At 62.9% G+C, this 18,276-nt stretch overlaps 1 protein-coding gene across 1 annotated transcript; it reads right to left on the bottom strand.

The window, feature by feature from the left end:
- Positions 1-6,349: 6,349 nt before the first annotated feature.
- ENDOU (endonuclease, poly(U) specific) lies at positions 6,350-16,578 on the bottom strand. Its single transcript, XM_054183184.1, has 9 exons — positions 16,521-16,578; positions 12,215-12,349; positions 11,377-11,412; positions 9,779-9,950; positions 8,162-8,361; positions 7,768-7,881; positions 7,575-7,681; positions 7,037-7,179; positions 6,350-6,464 (listed from the first exon to the last, which is right to left on the bottom strand). Exons 1-9 carry the CDS (start codon positions 16,576-16,578, stop codon positions 6,350-6,352), a joined length of 1,080 nt encoding a protein of 359 aa, XP_054039159.1.
- Positions 16,579-18,276: the final 1,698 nt, after the last annotated feature.

The following is an 18,276-nucleotide window of genomic DNA, read 5'->3' as shown; positions in this document are numbered from 1 at the left end:
CCCACCCAAACCATTCTATGGTTCTATGACCTCTGCTGCCTCCCTCCCAGCACTGCTCAGCTTGCCCCAGGGCAGGGGAATGATTCGGGCACGTGTATGTGGGCGTCCTGGGAGATGCTCGGGGTGTCCCACCTGTGTGTCTGGAGGAGCCGGGCTCTGCAGGCCCTGGGGGTGTTTCCCAGCACCCCGGGCATCTCAGAGGGAAGCCCTCCTTGCCCCAGTGTCCGCACACCGGCTCCTCCAGGGGTGGTTCGTCTTGGTCTTGCATAAACCTCGAGGACGGGAGCCCAAACCCGGCTGCAGGGACGGAGGGAGCGGTGGCAGGGCTGGCGGGGGCCGGGGGGGGGGATGCTGCCTCTCATTTCTCCCCCTCCCGGTCCTCTGTGCCCAGCACAGCATGGGGAAAACGGCGAAAATATAGAAAAAATCCCACCCTGTGTGCGCAAGCGGCTCAAAGTCACACCCGCAGAGCTGTGCCTGAGGTCCGGCTCTCCTAATATTGGCGTAAATCAGGAGCATCTCCACCGCAGGGCCAAAGTGATGCTGCCTGGAGGGTTTCAGTCCCAGGCGAAGGAGCCCAAACCCTGGCCCCGGTTTGCAGGCGGTCACGGTGCCCACCCCTCCTGCGTGCGAGGAGGGGGCACATCTGGGGAGGAGGGGGGGGGACACACACACAGTTCTGGGGGGAGCCGAGGGGGTACCCCCATATTCCCTGCGCGCGGGGAGCGGGGGGCAACGGTGGCCCCCGTGGGCTCAGCTGCGGCGAGGGCACCCGGGCAGCCCACGAGCCCCACGGAGGGAGGGGGCAGCGTCCCCCTCCCAAACGCCCCGACGCGGCTGCGCTCAGGTGGGGGATGCGACCGCGCTCTGTGTGTGTGTGTGTGTGTGTGTGTGTTTGTGTGTCCCCCCGAGAGCGAGCGTTGTCCCCGTCAGGCGCAGAGCTGGGGCGGGGGGGTGTGTGTGTTGGGGGGGGGCGCCCGGAGTCCCCGAGCTGGCAACAGATGGCTGGAGGCAGCTTGCTGACACCTGCCCCTCCTCCCCACCCCTCTCCTGCCCTTCCCTTTCTTCTCCGCTCATTTTGTTTGAGTTCCCCACACTTTGGGGGAAGCCGGAGGGACCCCCCCCCCCTCCCCGACCCCGCGCTGCTCCCCTCGGCCCAAGGGAGCCCGGACCCCAGGGCGGAAAGATGCGGAGGGATGCGCTGGCCCCCCGGGGAAGACCAGGGGGTCCTTCAGCTGGGGGGACGATGCTGCGGAGGACCCTGCGTGCGTCCGCCGGGGAGTTTGGGGTACGGGGTGGATGGATTTCCCCTGCTCCGCCCGGCCTGGCTCTCTGCGTGTGACCTTGGCAGGCCGCTGCCTCCCACCTTGATGCAGGCGGGGGGTCCGTCAGACCAGCGGATACCCCACCTCAGCCCTCCTGGCTGCCCCCCCCCGGCTTGCTGCAACCGGGGGCGGGGGGGTGGGGGTGGGGGGTTCCTTCTGGATGCGGATGAAGCACAGAGCAGCTCCCCAGCGTCACCCGAGCGTCTCCGAGAACCGCCCGGTCACCCAGCGCTACACCCACCACCCCGGCACCTTTCTCTGAGAGGTTCTGTCTCCCTTCACTCCAGAAATGGGTGCTGGAAAAGCAGCTTCCCAGCCCCGGGAATGGGGCTGGCGGCGACTGTGGGGTGCAGAGGGGACCTGTGAGTGGGGGACCAGCACTGTCTGTGATGCCTGGGGGCACCGGGGTCTTTCTAGACGAGAGGTTTGGCATCAGGGATGCTGGTGGGGAGATGCGCAGAGGGATGAGGGATGAGGGATGCAGAACCAGGAGGAGGAACCGGGTCCTGCGCCAATGCGGCCCCGCAACGAGCAGCACCCACCCGCCAGCTCCGGAGAGCTCCGGTGCTTCGGGATGGGCTGGAGCAAGGATGAAGGCGCCTGGAGCATCCTCGTCCCGCAGCCGGGCCGTGCCTTGCCCCGTGCAATCTGCCCCTCGCGAACCGCCTGCCGGGAGAGCATCTACCAGCTGGCACAAGCCGCCTTGGCCGGGGCCCCAGGGCTGCCCCGCAGCATTTGAACCCGCAGCTTGACCCCCCCACATGGCTCCTGCAATCAGCCCCCGCCGCACCCCAGCTCTTGGGCATGGGAGAGGAGCGATGCCCACGCTGTCGGGAAGGGAGCCGATGGCAGGGAGCCGACCCACACCCGTCCCCAGTCCCCCCAGACCGCCCCTTCCCCACTTTCCCAGTGCATTTTTATAAATCAAGCTGTGGCATGCCCCCCCCCGCCCTCCCCCCCCGCCCTCGCCCTGCGGCGGGGTTTGGGGGTCACCTGTGACCCCTGGCAGATGGTGCGGGGACTCCCACCCCTTCCCCGGGAACTGTTGCAGCCGGCCATCTGTCAGGCAGCTCGAATCTCCCCGCTCCTGCCCGGGAGCTGCCGCGCAGCATCCCCTGCACCCTGGGACCCACTGAGCATCCCCTCCATCCTGGGACCCACTGAGCATCCCTCCACCCTGGGACCCACTGAGCATCCCCTCCACCCTGGGACCCACTGAGCATCCCCTCCATCCTGGGACCCACTGAGCATCTCCCGCACCCTGGGACCCACTGAGCATCCCCTCCATTCTGGGACCCACTGAGCATCTCCTGCACCCTGGGACCCACCACGCAGCATCTCGTCCACCCTGGGACCCACTGAGCATCCCCTCCATTCTGGGACCCACTGAGCATCCCCTCCATCCTGGGACCCACTGAGCATCCCCTGCACCCTGGGACCCACTGAGCATCCCTCCACCCTGGGACCCACTGAGCATCCCCTGCACCCTGGGACCCACTGAGCATCTCCCGCACCCTGGGACCCACTGAGCATCCCCTCCACCCTGGGACCCACTGAGCATCCCCTGCACCCTGGGACCCACTGAGCATCTCCCACACCCTGGGACCCACTGAGCATCCCCTCCACCCTGGGACCCACTGAGCATCCCCTGCACCCTGGGACCCACTGAGCATCTCCCGCACCCTGGGACCCACTGAGCATCCCCTCCACCCTGGGACCCACTGAGCATCCCCTCCACCCTGGGACCCACTGAGCATCTCCCACACCCTGGGACCCACTGAGCATCCCCTCCACCCTGGGACCCACTGAGCATCCCCTGCACCCTGGGACCCACTGAGCATCTCCCGCACCCTGGGACCCACTGAGCATCCCCTCCACCCTGGGACCCACTGAGCATCCCCTGCACCCTGGGACCCACTGAGCATCTCCCACACCCTGGGACCCACTGAGCATCCCTCCACCCTGGGACCCACTGAGCATCTCCTGCACCCTGGGACCCACTGAGTTTCTCTTGCACCCTGGGACCCACTGAGCATCCCCTGCACCCTGGGACCCACCACGCAGCATCTCCTCCACCCTGGGACCCACTGAGCATCCCCTCCATTCTGGGACCCACTGAGCATCCCTCCACCCTGGGACCCACTGAGCACCCTGGGACCCACTGAGCACCTCCTCCATCCTGGGACCCACTGAGCATCCCTCCACCCTGGGACCCACTGAGCATCCCCTGCACCCTGGGACCCACTGAGCATCCCCTGCACCCTGGGACCCACCACGCAGCATCTCCTCCACCCTGGGACCCACTGAGCATCCCCTCCATTCTGGGACCCACTGAGCATCCCTCCACCCTGGGACCCACTGAGCACCCTGGGACCCACTGAGCACCTCCTCCATCCTGGGACCCACTGAGCATCCCTCCACCCTGGGACCCACTGAGCATCCCCTGCACCCTGGGACCCACTGAGCATCCCTCCACCCTGGGACCCACTGAGCATCTCCTGCACCCTGGGACCCACTGAGCATCCCCTCCATTCTGGGACCCACTGAGCATCCCCTCCACCCTGGGACCCACTGAGCATCTCCCGCACCCTGGGACCCACTGAGCATCCCTCCACCCTGGGACCCACTGAGCACCCCCTCCACCCTGGGACCCACTGAGCATCTCCTGCACCCTGGGACCCACCATGCAGCATCTCCTGCCCCCTGGGACCCACTGAGCATCTCTTGCACCCTGGGTCCCACTGAGCGTCCCCTCCATTCTGGGACCCACTGAGCATCCCCTGCACCCTGGGACCCACTGAGCATCTCCCACACCCTGGGACCCACTGAGCATCCCTCCACCCTGGGACCCACTGAGCATCCTCTCCACCCTGGGACCCACTGAGCATCTCCTGCACCCTGGGACCCACTGAGTTTCTCTTGCACCCTGGGACCCACTGAGCATCCCCTGCACCCTGGGACCCACCACGCAGCATCTCCTCCACCCTGGGACCCACTGAGCATCCCCTCCATTCTGGGACCCACTGAGCATCCCCTGCACCCTGGGACCCACTGAGCACCCTGGGACCCACTGAGCACCTCCTCCATCCTGGGACCCACTGAGCATCCCTCCACCCTGGGACCCACTGTGCAGCCCCTCCATCCTGGGACCCACCACGCAGCATCTCCTGCACCCTGGGACCCACTGAGCATCCCTCCACCCTGGGACCCACTGAGCATTTCGTCCACCCTGGGACCTACCACGCAGCATCTCCTGCACCCTGGGACCCACTGAGCATCTTCTGCACCCTGGGACCCACCGCACAGCATCCCCTCCACCCTGGGACCCACGTGCATCCCCTCCATCCTGGGACCCACTGCGCAGCGTCCCCTCCACCCTGGGACCCCGGCTGCTGCCTGCCCAGCCAGCGCAGGGGGTGCAGGCAGGAGAAAGTTGGGGGCAAGCGGCTGCCCGGAGCTGGTGTCTGTCCTGCCCACCCAAATCTGGGGAGGGGGAAGCAGGAGAAGGGACGGAGCATGGGGGAAATTATGGGATCCCAGCGCCTTGGGGGAGCTCTTGTTAGGGCTGGCATCGTCAGGCAGGGATGGGGCTGGCAGGGGTCCTTGTCCCCTCCTGAGGATGAGATATCCTTTCCCTGGACCAGCCTGGGGGGCAGTGAGTGGGGTTATGGTGGGTGTCATCCTGGGGGTCCCGCTGCCCAAAGGGGCTCTGGATTTGTCCCCTCCCAGCGCGATGCTGAGGAAAGCACCTGGAGCCCCGAGCAGCCCCAGATCTGGGTGTGGGGTCGGGGGGGTCTCTGGGGGCCCGTGGCCCCCGGGGAGAGCACAGCTGGGCGAGGATGGAGGATGCAGGAGGATGCACCCACCGCAGACCCTGATTTCCTTGTGATGGCCCCCAAGGAGACGCTGCCTCTGGGACAGAGACCCGGGGGCCCAGCCGCTCAGCTGTCCCCTCGGTCCCCGAGTGGGGCGAAGCCTAGGGGGGGGGACCCACGGGCAGCTCGGGGACATCAGGGGGTGACGTTGAGCCTGTGGCATCTGGAGAAGCTGGGGGGGGGGGTGGATAAAGGAAGGTAGGGGGGCAAGTTTTGGGTGCCACGCTGGAGGGGTAAGTGGCACAGATGGTGGCACTGACCCTGGCTGGCAGGAGCTTGCTTTTCCCAGTATCGTCACCTCTCTGGTATCCCACACCAGTAGCCCCAGGGCAGTGAGGGACTGGATTTGGTAAAATGCCCCAGTCCTGGGGGCTCTTGGCCCTGGGATCCCCGAAAGAGCCGGCTCCCGGTGGGGTACCGTCCCACGGGGCCAGGCCGGAGGGAGCTGCACGCACCGCCTTGCGGCTGGGGGACCCCCTGCCTGCAGGGAATGGGGGGCTGCACCCCACCCCACCCCCCCCCCGAGACCGGACAGGGCTTCTGGAGGGGTGGGGGGGGACCATCACGGCAGGCACAGGCTTTGGTCCGTGTCCCCCCCTGCATTAGCCGTACTGGGGAGCTCCAGGGCTGCAGGCTGCAGCAAGAGGGGCAGGGTGTGCAGCCCCCCCCCCCCCGTTACACCCCATGGGCTGGATGGGGCCCTGGCAGCACCCGGGGGTCCCAACACCCACCCTGGGCCAGTCCCTGCCCTGTCCCTGGCACAGAAGTGGTGGGGGGGGGGACCAGCACCCAGGCATCGAACACTTCTCCGTCCAGGGTCAGTATTTATTTCTCTCGGGGGTGCTACTTTCCACTGCCAGCCCCCCCCGCCTTCCCCCTGCTCTTCTGGTGCCACTGGGGGACACGACACTCGGTGGCACTGGGGGGGTGCCGCGGCTGCTGCCTCCATCCCCTCGCTGCCTCCACGCAGGGCACGGCCAGCGCCGTCCTGCCCGGCTCCCTCCGGTGCCCTGCGCTGGTCCCGGGGCACGGCCATCCTCCTCCCACGGCAGGACCATCCTGCCCAGTGCCGCGGGCCCCCGGTGTGGGGGGCTGCCCAGGGCCCCCAGCGTGGGGCTGCGGTCACCCCCCCCCCCCAATCTCCCAGTCTCAGGACGAGATCACGTAGGCGGTGGCGATGTACTTCTTGCCGTTGCCGTAGGTGGACTTGGTCCAGGTGTAGGTCTGGATGCTCAGGCTGTAGCCGCCCAGGCTCAGGTGACACCTGTGGGGACACAGCCTGTGTCACAGCCCTGCTCCAGCCTGGGGGGCTCTGGGTGGCCACACGCCAGCGCTGCTCCATCCCTGAGCCCCACAATCGCATCTCTGGGGTGTCCTCGGTGTCCGCAGACGAGCGCTGCTCCATCCCTCAGCCCCTCAATTGCGTCTCTGGGGTGCCCTCGGTGTCCGCACACACGCACTGCTCCATCCCTCAGCCCCACAGTCACATCTCCAGGATGCCCTTGGTGTCCGCACACACGCACTGCTCCATCCCTCAGCCCCACAGCTGCATCTCTGGGGTGCCGTCGGTGCCTGCAGACGAGCGCTGCTCCATCCCCAGCCCCACAGTCACATCCCTGGGGTGCCCTCGGTGTCCGCACACACGCACTGCTCCATCCCTCAGCCCCACAGCCGCACCTCCAGGACTCTCGGGGTGTCCCCCACCAGCACCGCTCCATCCCCAGGGCGGTGTGGGGCTCGGGGACCGACCCGGCCGCTGACGGGGCTCAGGAGGGCACTGCTGACCCCGGGGCCAGAGGACAGACGGACGGACGCAGACAGACACACGGTACTTACGCCCTCCCGGGGCGCGCGATGAAGCACAACGTGTAGAGGCCAAATTCGAACTCGGGGCTGGAGCCGATGAAGGCAGAGCCCACCTCCTTGTAGAAGCCGTCCCAGCTGAACTGCAGCCCCAGCACGTCGGGGTAGGTGTCCCACTAGAGAAAGGGGGTTCGGGGATCAGGCCCCCGGCGCCGGGTGCAGCAGGGCAGGGAATTCAAGCAAATCCCATCTGCCTACGAAGCCGGGCATCCTCACGCCCTCTCCACGCGCAGATCCAGAGCAGCTTTCAGCTCACCGGAGTGGGCGCCAGACAGAGCCCCCCAACCTCAAATCTCTCGCTTATGGATTTTGGGAGCCCCTTTTGCCCATCCAGTCATCTTTTTTGGACCTTCCCACCCTCCCGTGCCTCCATCCCAGGGTCCCCACACGGAGGCAGAGGGGACGTGAGCATCTCTGATCCTCCTGATTCTCCCCATTCGGGATGTGGTGGGTTCAGGGTGCTGCTGGCTGGTGCGGTGCCGCCGGCCGCCGACCGGTGGGCGTCACTTACCGGCCCCTCGAAGTTGTGGCTGAAGTAGTTGACGGCACCCTGCTTTTCAAGCAGGTAGAACCGAATCCAGTTGTGAAATCCAGACACCTTCCCTTTTTTCACCTCCCCTAAACACAAGGGAGACCCTGGGGTGAGCCCCCCCGCAGCCTGGCGTTGCCCGGCCCCTGGCCCCGTCCCTCCGTCACGGCTCTACCTGAGAAGACGTGCTCGAAGCCGCTGGAGTCCTGCTCGCCGTCGCCTCTGGAGTAGAGGCCGAACCACATCTCCTTCAAATCGGCGACGAACTCCTGCTCGGAGCCGTAGCGGTCTGCAAGGAAGGGGGCGCGGAGGGGCACCAGGTGGAAGCAGATCCTGGGATGGGGCCAGAGTCCCCCCAGCCCTATCCCAGCCCTATCCCAGCCCTATCCCAGTCCTACCCCTCAGGAACAACGCAGCTTTGCCCAGATCAATTCTCCCATGTCCTGGCAGCTCTGGAGAGCCTTCTCCTGTTCCGCTCCGGTCTGCACCCTCCCAGGTCACCTCCCACCCTGCCAGGGCTCTCCCTTTGGGTGCCCAACCCACCCCGTTCCCCCTGCTCCACACTCAACTTTTTTTGTGGAGGAAGGCAAAGAGTTTCTTCATGAGCTCGGTTTTCATCACCTCCCTGAGGAAGTTGTCCTGCTCCCTCAGCTCCTCGGCTGTCACGTCCTCCTCCCTGCCGGTGGCCCGCTGGTAGTTGTCCAGCAGTTTGATGAAGCTGGCATAGGTGGGTTTGGAGAAGAGCTCCTCATTGACATATTTGTAGAGCCTAGGAGAATTATAGAACCATAGGGTGGGAAGAGACCTCTGGAGATCACCTTCTCCAACCCCCGGCCAGAGCAGGGTCACCCACAGCAGGTGGCACAGGAACGCGTCCAGGCGGGTTTGGGATGTCTCCAGAGACGGAGACTCCCCCACCTCTCTGGGCAGCCTCTGCCAGGGCTCTGCCACCCTCAACGTCAAGAAGTTCCTCCTCGTGTTGAGGTGGAACTTCCCATGCTCAAGTTTGTGCCCGTTAACCCTTGTCCTGTCCCCGGGTACCACTGAGAAGAGCCTGGCCCCATCCTCCTGCCACCCCCCCTTTCAGTATTTATAAGTGTTGATAAGATCCCCCCTCCGTCGTCTTTTTTCCAGACTGAAGAGCCCCAAATCCCTCGGCCTTTCCTCATCAGAGAGAGGTTCCATCCCCTCAGCATCTCGGTAGCCCTTTGCTGTCCCCTCTCCAGCAGTTCCCTGTCCTTCTTGACCCGGGGAGCCCAGAACTGGACCCAGTGCTCCAGCTGTGGCCTCCCCAGGGCAGAGCCGAGGGGGAGGATGACCTCCCCCCACCTGCTGGCCACGCTCTTCTTGATGCCCCCCAGGCTGCCGCTGGCCTTCTTGGCCACCAGTGCCCATCGCTGGCTCGTGGCCATCCCGTTGTCCCCCAGGACTCACAGGTCTCTTGCCACCCAGCTGCTCTCCAGCAGGTCACCCCCAACCTGTCCCGCTGTGGGGGGTTATTCCTCCCCGGCTGCAGCACCCTGCGCTTGCCCTTGTTGAATTCCATGAGGTTCCTCTTTGCCCAGCTCTCCAACTGTCCAGGTCTCTCTGGATGGCGGCACAGCCTTTCGGTGTGTCAGCCACCCCTCCCAGCTTTGTGTCATCGGCGAACTTGCCGAGGGCGCGCTCTATCCCTTCATCCAGGTCGTTGATTCATTGTAGAGGACTGGGCCCAGTACTGACCCCTGGGGAACACCGCTCATCGCTGACCTCCAACTAGACTCTGTGCCCCTAATCACGACCCTCTGAGCTCCGTCTTTCAGCCAGTTCTCTATCCACCCCACTGTCCACTCATCTAACCCACTCTTCCTAAGCTTCCCTATGAGGATGCTGTGGGAGACCGTGTCGAACGCCTTGCTTAAGTCAAGGTAGACCACATCTACTGCCCTGCCCTCATCTATCCATCCAGTCATGCCATCACAGGAGGCTATCAGATTCGTCAGACATGATTCCCCCTTGGTGAATCCATGTTGAGTGCTTTTGATAGCTTGCTTTGCCTCCACACGCCTTGAGATGACGCCCAGAACGAGCGGATCCTACACTCAATGGGGAAGCGGAGGTCCCTTCCGAAACCAGCCCTTCCTGACTGGATGGGCTCTGCCGTGGTGGCCCCTGGCCATCCCCCGGGGACGCTGGTGCAGACTCACGGCTGCGGGGACCGGTCCTCCTGGTCATCTGTCTCGTCGGGGGAGGCTTGGTACTGGGGGTTAATGGCGATGTCGGTGGGCCGGGCTTTGTTGTGATCCGCTTTGTAAAGCTGCTCCGAGACTTGCAGGAGTTCCTCGTCGGTGATGGCATCCCGGCTGCTGGAGAAACCCTCTGGAAGGAGAAGGGGGAGGCTGGCAAGGGCAGGCAGCAGCTCCCAGGGCTGCAGATCCGCTGCCCATGGAGAGGCGAGGGCGATGCGGCGGTGGGTGCTGCAGCGGGGTGTCACGATCCCGGGACGCCGCGAGAGCCGGGCGCTCAGCACAGCAGGTCAAGGGGTGCAGGGGTGGTGGGGGGGGTCCCAACCCGCACTGACCCCACGCCCTGGGGACAAGAGCTGGCCACTGGGCTGCAGCCGTGGGAGCCTTTCATTAAGCACTGGGGGAGCTGGGAAGCATCAGTCCCTGTCTCCCAGGTGTAGAATCATAGAATCGTGGGACCGTCTGGGTTGGGAGGGACCTTTCAGATCATCGAGTCCAACCATCAACCCAACACTGCCCAAACCACCACTGACCCACGTCCCTCAGCGCCGTGTCTGCCCAGCTTTTAAACACCTCCAGGGATGGCATTTAGGGCTTGGAGCCATGGGACGAGGGGGAGCGGTTTTAAACTGGAAGAAGGAGATTTAGATGAGATCTGGGGAAGAAATTCTTGGCTGTGAGGGGGGTGAGCCCCTGGCCCAGGCTGCCCAGAGAAGCTGTGGCTGCCCCATCCCTGGAGGGGTTCAAGGCCAGGTTGGACGGGGCTTGGAGCAACCTGGGCTGGTGGGGGGTGTCCCTGCCCAGGGCAGGGGGTGGGACTGGGTGGGCTTTAAGGTCCCTTCCCACCCAAACCATTCTGTGATTCTATGGCGATTCCACCACTTCCCTGGGTTGGAAGGGGCCTTTCAGACCATGGAGTCCAACCATCAACCCAACGCTGCCCAAACCACCACCGACCCACGTCCCTCAGCACCGCGTCTGCCCGGCTTTTAAACACCTCCAGGGATGGCGACTCCACCACTGCCCTGGCCAGCCTGTTCCAATGTTTGATAACCCTTTTGGTGAAGAAATTTTTCCAAACATCCATCCTAAACGTCCCCTGGTGCAACTTGAGGCCGTTTCCTCTTGTCCCATGGCCTGTTCCTTGGGAGAAGAGACTGACCCCCCGCTGGCTACCCCCTCCTTTCAGGGAGCTGTAGAGAGTGAGAAGGTCTCCCCTCCGCCTCCTTTGGCACGATGCTGCTCTTTGAACCCCCCCCTGCATCTCCCACATTTCAGGTGTGCTGTGACCAGGGGATGCAGACACCAGCTCGCCCCGGTGCCCGCCCTCATCACCCGTCCCCGGCGCGGGGAGATAATGCTGCCGGTGAACGGGTGACACCGGGGCTCTCGCTGCACCGTCTGCTCCCCAGCCACACGCAGTGGCGTGGGGCCACAGGCAATGGGGCAGGGACGGGGCAGAAGTGACACCCCGATGCCATCGACCCCTGGAGGAGTGAGGGGGGTGAAGCCGGGGGGGGGGTGCTTTATCGCCTCTGCTCAGGAGCGGAGATACTCACCGCGGGTGCGAGCTGCGTCCTCGGCCCATTCTCCGCCTGCAGGGAAGGAGAAGAGGCTCAGGGTGATGGAGACCCGGGCTGGGGCTGCCCGGGACCGCACTGCCCCGCTTTGAGCCACACGGGACTGATTTCTCCTCTCGTGCCTGGGAAAACTGCACTTTTAGAAGACTCTAGTGCCTGAATCAGTGAAAATATTTACTTTATCGCCAGCTCCGGGGGGCGGGTTTCAAGGGCTCAGTGTTTTCGAGGTGCGGGGACGAGGAGGAGCGAGACCTGGGCACTCGCCCCAAGCTGCCACCGAGGTTATTCCATCCCATGGACGGCACTTTCCAGAGAAATCAGAGAGTTTGCTGAGTTCTCTCTCTCCCTCCCCTGATGGCTGCCATCCTGAGCACTCCTCGCCCCGGTGCCGGAGCCCCGAGCCCTTCCCTTCCTCCCGCGGCCGCAGCGCTCGCAGGGTCCCACGTTGGCGGGGAGCACGCGGCTTCCTATGGTAGAACGGGCCGGGTATGATCCTTGGGTATTTTATATTGGTATCGGGGTCAATACTGGTCCTCTAGTGTTATTAATGTTAATTATTTACTCTTATCCTATTAATTCTATTTATATTCCAACCCTCGTGTTTCCTTGTTTTTCCCCATTTCCCCTTCCCGGGTGGGGAGGGCTCATCAGGTGATGGAATAATTGTCTTAATGACAGTAAATTATTGTGGTTTTCTCAAACAATAACGCACGCACATCGACACGGGCTTGCAACCAACCCCTTTGCGCCCCCCACCCCCCGCTGAGCTCTGGGGGGGAGCAGCCCTCCCGAGCCCCCCGGCAGCGGGGATGCTCACCGTCTCGGCAGTGCCTGTAGTAATCCTCGCAGCAGTTGCGGTGCCGCTCGCACTCGGGGTTGCAGTGGCACTCGTCCTCCGGGCTGTAGGGTTCCCGGCAGCGTCCCTCGCAGGAGTCAGGGGCCGTGTACAGGTCTTTGGGAGAGAGAAACAACAGGGTGGTCCTCAGGATGGACTGACCACCCTGCCCCGGCCGCCCCGCGACCCGGGAGCATCCTTCCTCCTGCCCATGCTCCCTCCTGGGAGAGCCTGAAGGACGAGGCTCCCGCCCTGGGGCTATTCAGGGTTTTTGGAGTGACATTTTGATGGGCTGAATCCTCAGGACACATCTCCATGGGTCACTCCTCTTCGGCCGTGGACGTCCACCACGTCAGGGCCACTTCACACCAGGAAACGCATTCTTGGCTCCCCAGCACTAATCGCTCCTTCTGATTCACTGCTCTAATGCCAGGATGAGCAGGAGCGCCCCGGGTCCCACCGTCTCCAGGCCGGGGGAGTGGTGCCACATTCCAGACACCCTTATTTGCAAACCCGACCGTCGCTCTTTCTGCAATGCGGGGAAAACTGGGAACTCCTTCCCCAGCTATTTAGATGATAAATGCGTCGTCGAGCGTGTGCTTTATTACACGTGGCGGCAAAGCTAAAAATAACGCAGCAACTCAAGCTGTGCTCTGAGTAGAGCAAGCGGCATGTCTCAGAAGGACGATGGACACTTGCCGTCAAGCAAAGAGGGGCTGTAGGGGACCGAGACGTTGGGTTTGTATTAATAGACAGCCCAGAGACTGTGTGTTTAGGGAAGGTGCCTTATCCTCAGCTCCTGATGGGAGGACTGGGACAGCAGACAGCCCAGGCACGGCTTTCCAGGCATCTCTTTGCTCCAGCCAGGAAGGTGGCCATCTCCAAGGACGTGCCAAGAAGCCACGTCCCAACCCAGCTGCCAGCCTGTAAAGGGATCCCTGGAAGAAAGGGTGTTGCTTTCCCTCGCAACCCTGCAATCATGCAACACCTTAAACACCTCCTGCCTTGAACTCCAGCGGGTGAAACGCGCCCTCGGGGCAAATCCTGACACAGCAGCGATGAGAGTGACCTCCAAGCGCTGCCACACTTGCTGGCTTCTCTCGGCAACCGCGTCGCTTGCTCTGGCGTCTGGCATTTTACCCAAATTATTTGCGCTTTTTGGAACCACATCCACAATGTGGATTCAGAACCACATTGGAACCACGGTCTCCCCCTGAGGGGGACCATGAGGAACCCCCTCGGGGACCATGAGGAACCCCCTCAGGTCCCACACATGCTGAGGGGAGGGGAGGAACCTCCTCGCCCCACCAGCAAACCCAGCCCAGGCTGGTTGACCGTGCTGCAAGGGGACACTGCTGACACCCATTTGGCTTCTCACCACCGGCTCCTTTTCTGCAAATCCACTTTATCGCAAGAGGGGTGTCAGTAGGAGACAACCCTGGTGGCCACCTGCCCTTGGTGCTGCTTTGGTCCCACTTTTCCTCTTACCGATGCAGGGAGAACTGGGAAAGGCTGCAGAGGGAAGGGTCATCCCATGCTTTGGGTGGTGGGTCCAGACACCCCCAGTCTCACCAGTCCGCTCAGCACAACAGCCAGGTCTGGAGGTCTGATGGTGTTGGGAGCCGAGATCCCTGTCCCCAGGACGGCATCCCTCTGACTCCCGGAGTGGCAGTCGGGATAAGTCAGCCTGAATCACGCAACCAGGGTCGTTTTCCAGCAGCAGGTCCCAGAGGGATTGTGCAAGGCAGAAACTGCCCACACATAAGTCACCGCTGAGACGATCCCGGTCCTGGGGCACGTGCTGCCGGAGCGTGTCCCAGCAAAGCACCGATACCGGGGTGCGTGGTGACTCAGGCGGAGCCTTGCGGAGGAGGCTCAGCATCACCGCGTTGCCCTCGGGGCTCTGCTGTGGGGTACCGAGGCTTCTCCCCACACCGGGAGCGTGGTCAGCGGGGGCGGCTGCAGGAGCATGAACCTAAAGAGCTGCAGAACAGTCCGCCGCTCATCACGGTCACGTTTAGAGGGGCTGCTGGAGCTCTGGGGGAGAGAAGGGCTGCTGGGAGAGCCGGCAAGGCTGCAGCCAAGGGACGGTGGCCAGAGCAGGAGGACACAGAATCACAAAATCCCAGACTGGCCTGGGTGGGAAGGGCCCTCTGGAGATCATCTCCTCCAACCCCCGGCCAGAGCAGGGTCACCCACAGCAGGTGGCACAGGGACGCGTCCAGGCGGGTTTGGGATGTCTCCAGAGACGGAGACTCCCCCACCTCTCTGGGCAGCCTCTGCCAGGGCTCTGCCACCCTCAACGTCAAGAAGTTCCTCCTCATGTTGAGGTGGAACTTCCCATGCTCAAGTTTGTGCCCATTACCCCTTGTCCTGGCACCGGGCATCACCAAGAAAAGACCGGCCCCATCCTCCTGACACCCACGCTTTAAGTAGTTATAAGATCCCCCCTCAGTTGTCTTTTTTCCACGCTAAAAAGACCCAAATCCCTCAGCCTTTCCTCACAAGAGAGATGTTCCAGTCCCCTCAGCATCTTCGTAGCACGGCCAGCAAGTGCTCAGCACAGCTCATCCGCACCCAGATACTCACTCAATATTTGGCCGGTCCAGCCCGTGGATATTTTCTGGCTGCACAAAGCCAGACGAATATTTCTTTCCCACTTTTAGCCCTTCAGCCAGATCCATCCCTCCCCCGAGCACAGGTTTTTGGACAAGAACAAACTTGGTTGGTTTTTTTTTTTTTCCGCCAAAAAGAGTCTTGACCAAGAAACCGCAGGGCTGTTTCCTCAGCAGCTCCATGGGCCAAGGTGGGGGGAAACGGCCGAGACGTGACGGAGCCCTCCCAGCGGCTCTCAGCCCGGGTGCGCACACGGACACGAGCCACGGCTCGTCTCAGAGCGGCACCTGCGACTCCCTGCCCTGACTCAAGACCTCGCTGCGCTCTGCAAACACCGACCAAAGATCAACCCTGCCTCTAAAAGGGCCCGTTTTGAAGGACAAATTAACCCGCAACAAAAGAGCTGTTGGTGGTCTGAGCTCCCCAAATATATATTTACACGCTCCTGGCTCCTGAAATCACAGATAACCCTGGGTGCAAGCCGTCCGTGAGGCAAAAATCTCCCACCACTGGCTGCCTGGCCGAGGATAAGCGAGGTTATTACACGTCGGAGGTGCCACAGCTCAGACAGGTCCATCGGGGTGATGCTCTGATTCCTCTTGTCCCAAGTGTGTGCCAAGGACAGCCCAGGACACAAGCCAGCGAAGCCGCCCAGCTTCCCAGCCGCGGTAAACCCAGTTATTCCTTCAAGGAAGAATAACTTGGGATATTCCTTCAAGTGATATTCAAGGAAGAATAACTTGGCCCTTGGCGTTAAACAAGACGAGACCACGGCAAATCACGGAATCACATATCCTGAAATCCGCCCGCTGCCGAGGCAACCCAACGGCTGGTTTGCAGCAGAGAGAAGCTCCTCTTCTGCCACCGGCCTTGCAAAACTCCTCACCGTGAGCCCTGAGGGGAGTCACCTGCTTCTGAAACACCAGCTTACAGCCCGCTGGCAGCCTCACAAGTGGTGAAACTCCCGTCTCGCGGATAGATCCCAGTTCACATCTTGTCCAGGAAGGCGGCAATGAAGGCACCCAGTTGACCAGGATCACGCGCGGGACCCGGGCCAACCCCGAGCCAAAACCCTGACGCCCACAAGCCGCTCCTCGGGGCAGCACCTGCCTTAAAGACAGAGCGGTTCTCGGTCGTCTCCCCCAGCCCGTCTCCTCTCCTGACAACCGCAGGGTCGTGGAGGGCGAAACGCCAGAGCTGTTGGGTTTCACATCGCACCCGACTGGCTCCTCCGCCTGCTCCTGGCGGCGACGGTGGGGGTTGTGGAAAAGGTATTAGAAAAATACTTCCCTTCGCCCTCCCCCGGCGCGGGAGGATGGAGGAGCCAGAGGAAGGCGGGCTTGCACGACCGAAGCACAGCAAGATGCAGCAAGTGGAGAAGGCTGAAGACCCAGGGGACGTCTCAACCCATCAACGAGAAGGATAAACCACCCTCACCGCCGAGTCCCCCGGAGCTCGGGGAAGCCCTCCAGCACGCAAACATCCCTCACCCTTTCCCCTGCGAAGCTCTGCTGGATCCAACCTCACGAGGAACCGGTTGCCCCAGTACAGCCCAGCTGCTGGCTTACGGCAGCGCCCTCAGCGCCGTCTGCAGCCACCCCGCGCTGGCCCCTTACCATCGGATGCACTGGCGGGTTTAGCCCCTCTGCCAAAGCCAGGCTCCATTACTCACTGCCAGACACGCAGCCCAGGGCTACTCCTGCCCCGACAAGGAGGATCCAGGTTTTCATCGTCCCCGTCGACGTCAGGCTGGGCGTTCCGGAGCGTCCCGGAGAGCAGGTTGGGAATGACGGTGCTCCCTGGCCCTCCCTGTTATATGTGGGTCCCTCAGGAGCGGGGAGGGGAGGGAGGAGCGTGATGCCACCAAGGACTTCACGGGCAAGCTGCACCCAAACTTTGCCAAAACTCATTATGCGCACGGCTTAATTACAGGCTGCCTGGAGCGGGAGCAGGGCTGGTATATCCAGTATCCCGGTGTTGCTCCACTCCACGCGTTCGTGACCCCCGGGGGTGATTGAGGAGCTCGGGGAAAGCTTCTCAGTGGGGCCTTTTCCCACCCAGAGCCCGGCAGGTCCATTCGAGATGCGAGCTGGTGGTCAGTGCCACAGCCTGGTCCCTCCACGTGCCACGTGCTCCCATACAACCGGTCCTAACTGGGGGCAACTTTCTGCTCCCCAGTGAATTGGAGGTAATGATCTCTCCATCCTCAGCTGCTGTCTCCAGAGGCTGTGTGCACACCAGCCTGGGTTGAAGCCTCCAGGTCCTCCAGCAGCACAAGGAAACCCCGAGACATGACCACAAGCCAGGCTTCGGCGTCGAGGCTGCTCCGGGAGCAGGTTTTGTGGGCTACCCCAGCGCGGCTTCGCTCCTGGGGCAAGCCCAGAGCTGGGCCATCCCCACTCTGCGTGGGGCTGCCCTTCTCCAGGGCCTCCATGGCCCCAGGTCACGCCGAGGGGGAGCTCAGCCCACGCCTGGCGTGGCCACCAGCCCCTTCCCTGCCCGCAGCAGCGCCAGCCGAGGCTCAATTCAGCACAACCCAGTGGCAGCCGTTCCCAGACGGTGTGTGTTTTGGTGTATCCCACAGGAGAGACAGCTTTCCATGCTACCGCGGCCTGGGGGTCACCTGGATCCCTACTGGTTCCCAGTCCTGGAGTGTGTTGTACGTGCTGACCAGTACACCCAGAGGCACAGGGGTGACCAGACTGGAATCGGCCAGCACCCATCTTCACGCTGCCTCTGAACCATGGCTCAACCTCCCTGTTCTCAAAGGGGCATCGCAATCGTCCCTGAGCCGATCTCCATCCTCATCCCGCCACTGCCCAGCTCAGCCGCTGGCGGGGCAGCACCCAACACCGCGTCAGGGAAATCAGAGAATCATCACAGGGTGGGAAGGGACCTCTGGAGATCATCTCCTCCAACCCCCGGCCAGAGCAGGGTCACCCACAGCAGGTGGCACAGGGACGCGTCCAGGCGGGTTTGGGACGTCTCCAGAGTTGGAGACTCCACCACCTCCCTGGGCAGCCTGTGCCAGGGCTCTGCCACCCTCAAAGTAAAGAAGTTCCTCCTCCTTCCCATGCTCAATAACCCAGACGCAACTCGCCGTCCTCCTGGAGGTTGGTTTAAAAACTGTTTCCCTGTTCTGGCGTGGAGAGCAGCGCACTGAGGCGAGGAGGAAGGAACCTCCTCAACCCGTTTTTGCTGCTGGAGGGTGTTGGGGAAGTTCAGCTCTTCCACACTTCTGCCCGTCTCTTCCCAGCCACGGGCCCTCAAGGGCCGGACATGGGCTAACCTCAACTCATCCGTCAGGGAGCAGGGTTGTATTGTCCGCAAGCATCGCCCTTCCTTGGCTTTCCAGGAAAATAAAGAAGAAACCAACAGCGGACGTTGGTGCTGCACCCGAGGGTCCATCACAGGCACCGGCTGGTTTC

This window comes from Rissa tridactyla, chromosome 24, assembly GCF_028500815.1.
Source record: "Rissa tridactyla isolate bRisTri1 chromosome 24, bRisTri1.patW.cur.20221130, whole genome shotgun sequence".
NCBI lineage: Eukaryota > Metazoa > Chordata > Aves > Charadriiformes > Laridae > Rissa > Rissa tridactyla.
Note: the sequence above shows the minus strand (reverse complement) of the source record. Positions and strands in the feature narration are given on the sequence as shown.

Bases quoted from the DNA above. Each gene is read 5' to 3' on its own strand.
- ENDOU (XM_054183184.1), bottom strand. From the start codon at position 16,578: ATGAAAACCTGGATCCTCCTTGTCGGGGCAGGAGTAGCCCTGGGCTGC. The intron at 8,362-9,778 runs GTGAGTCTGCAC...TAATTCTCCTAG, and splicing joins GAGGACCGGTCCCCGCAGCC to GCTCTACAAATATGTCAATG. The intron at 6,465-7,036 runs GTAAGTACCGTG...GTGTCCCCACAG, and splicing joins ATCGCGCGCCCCGGGAGGGC to GTGTCACCTGAGCCTGGGCG.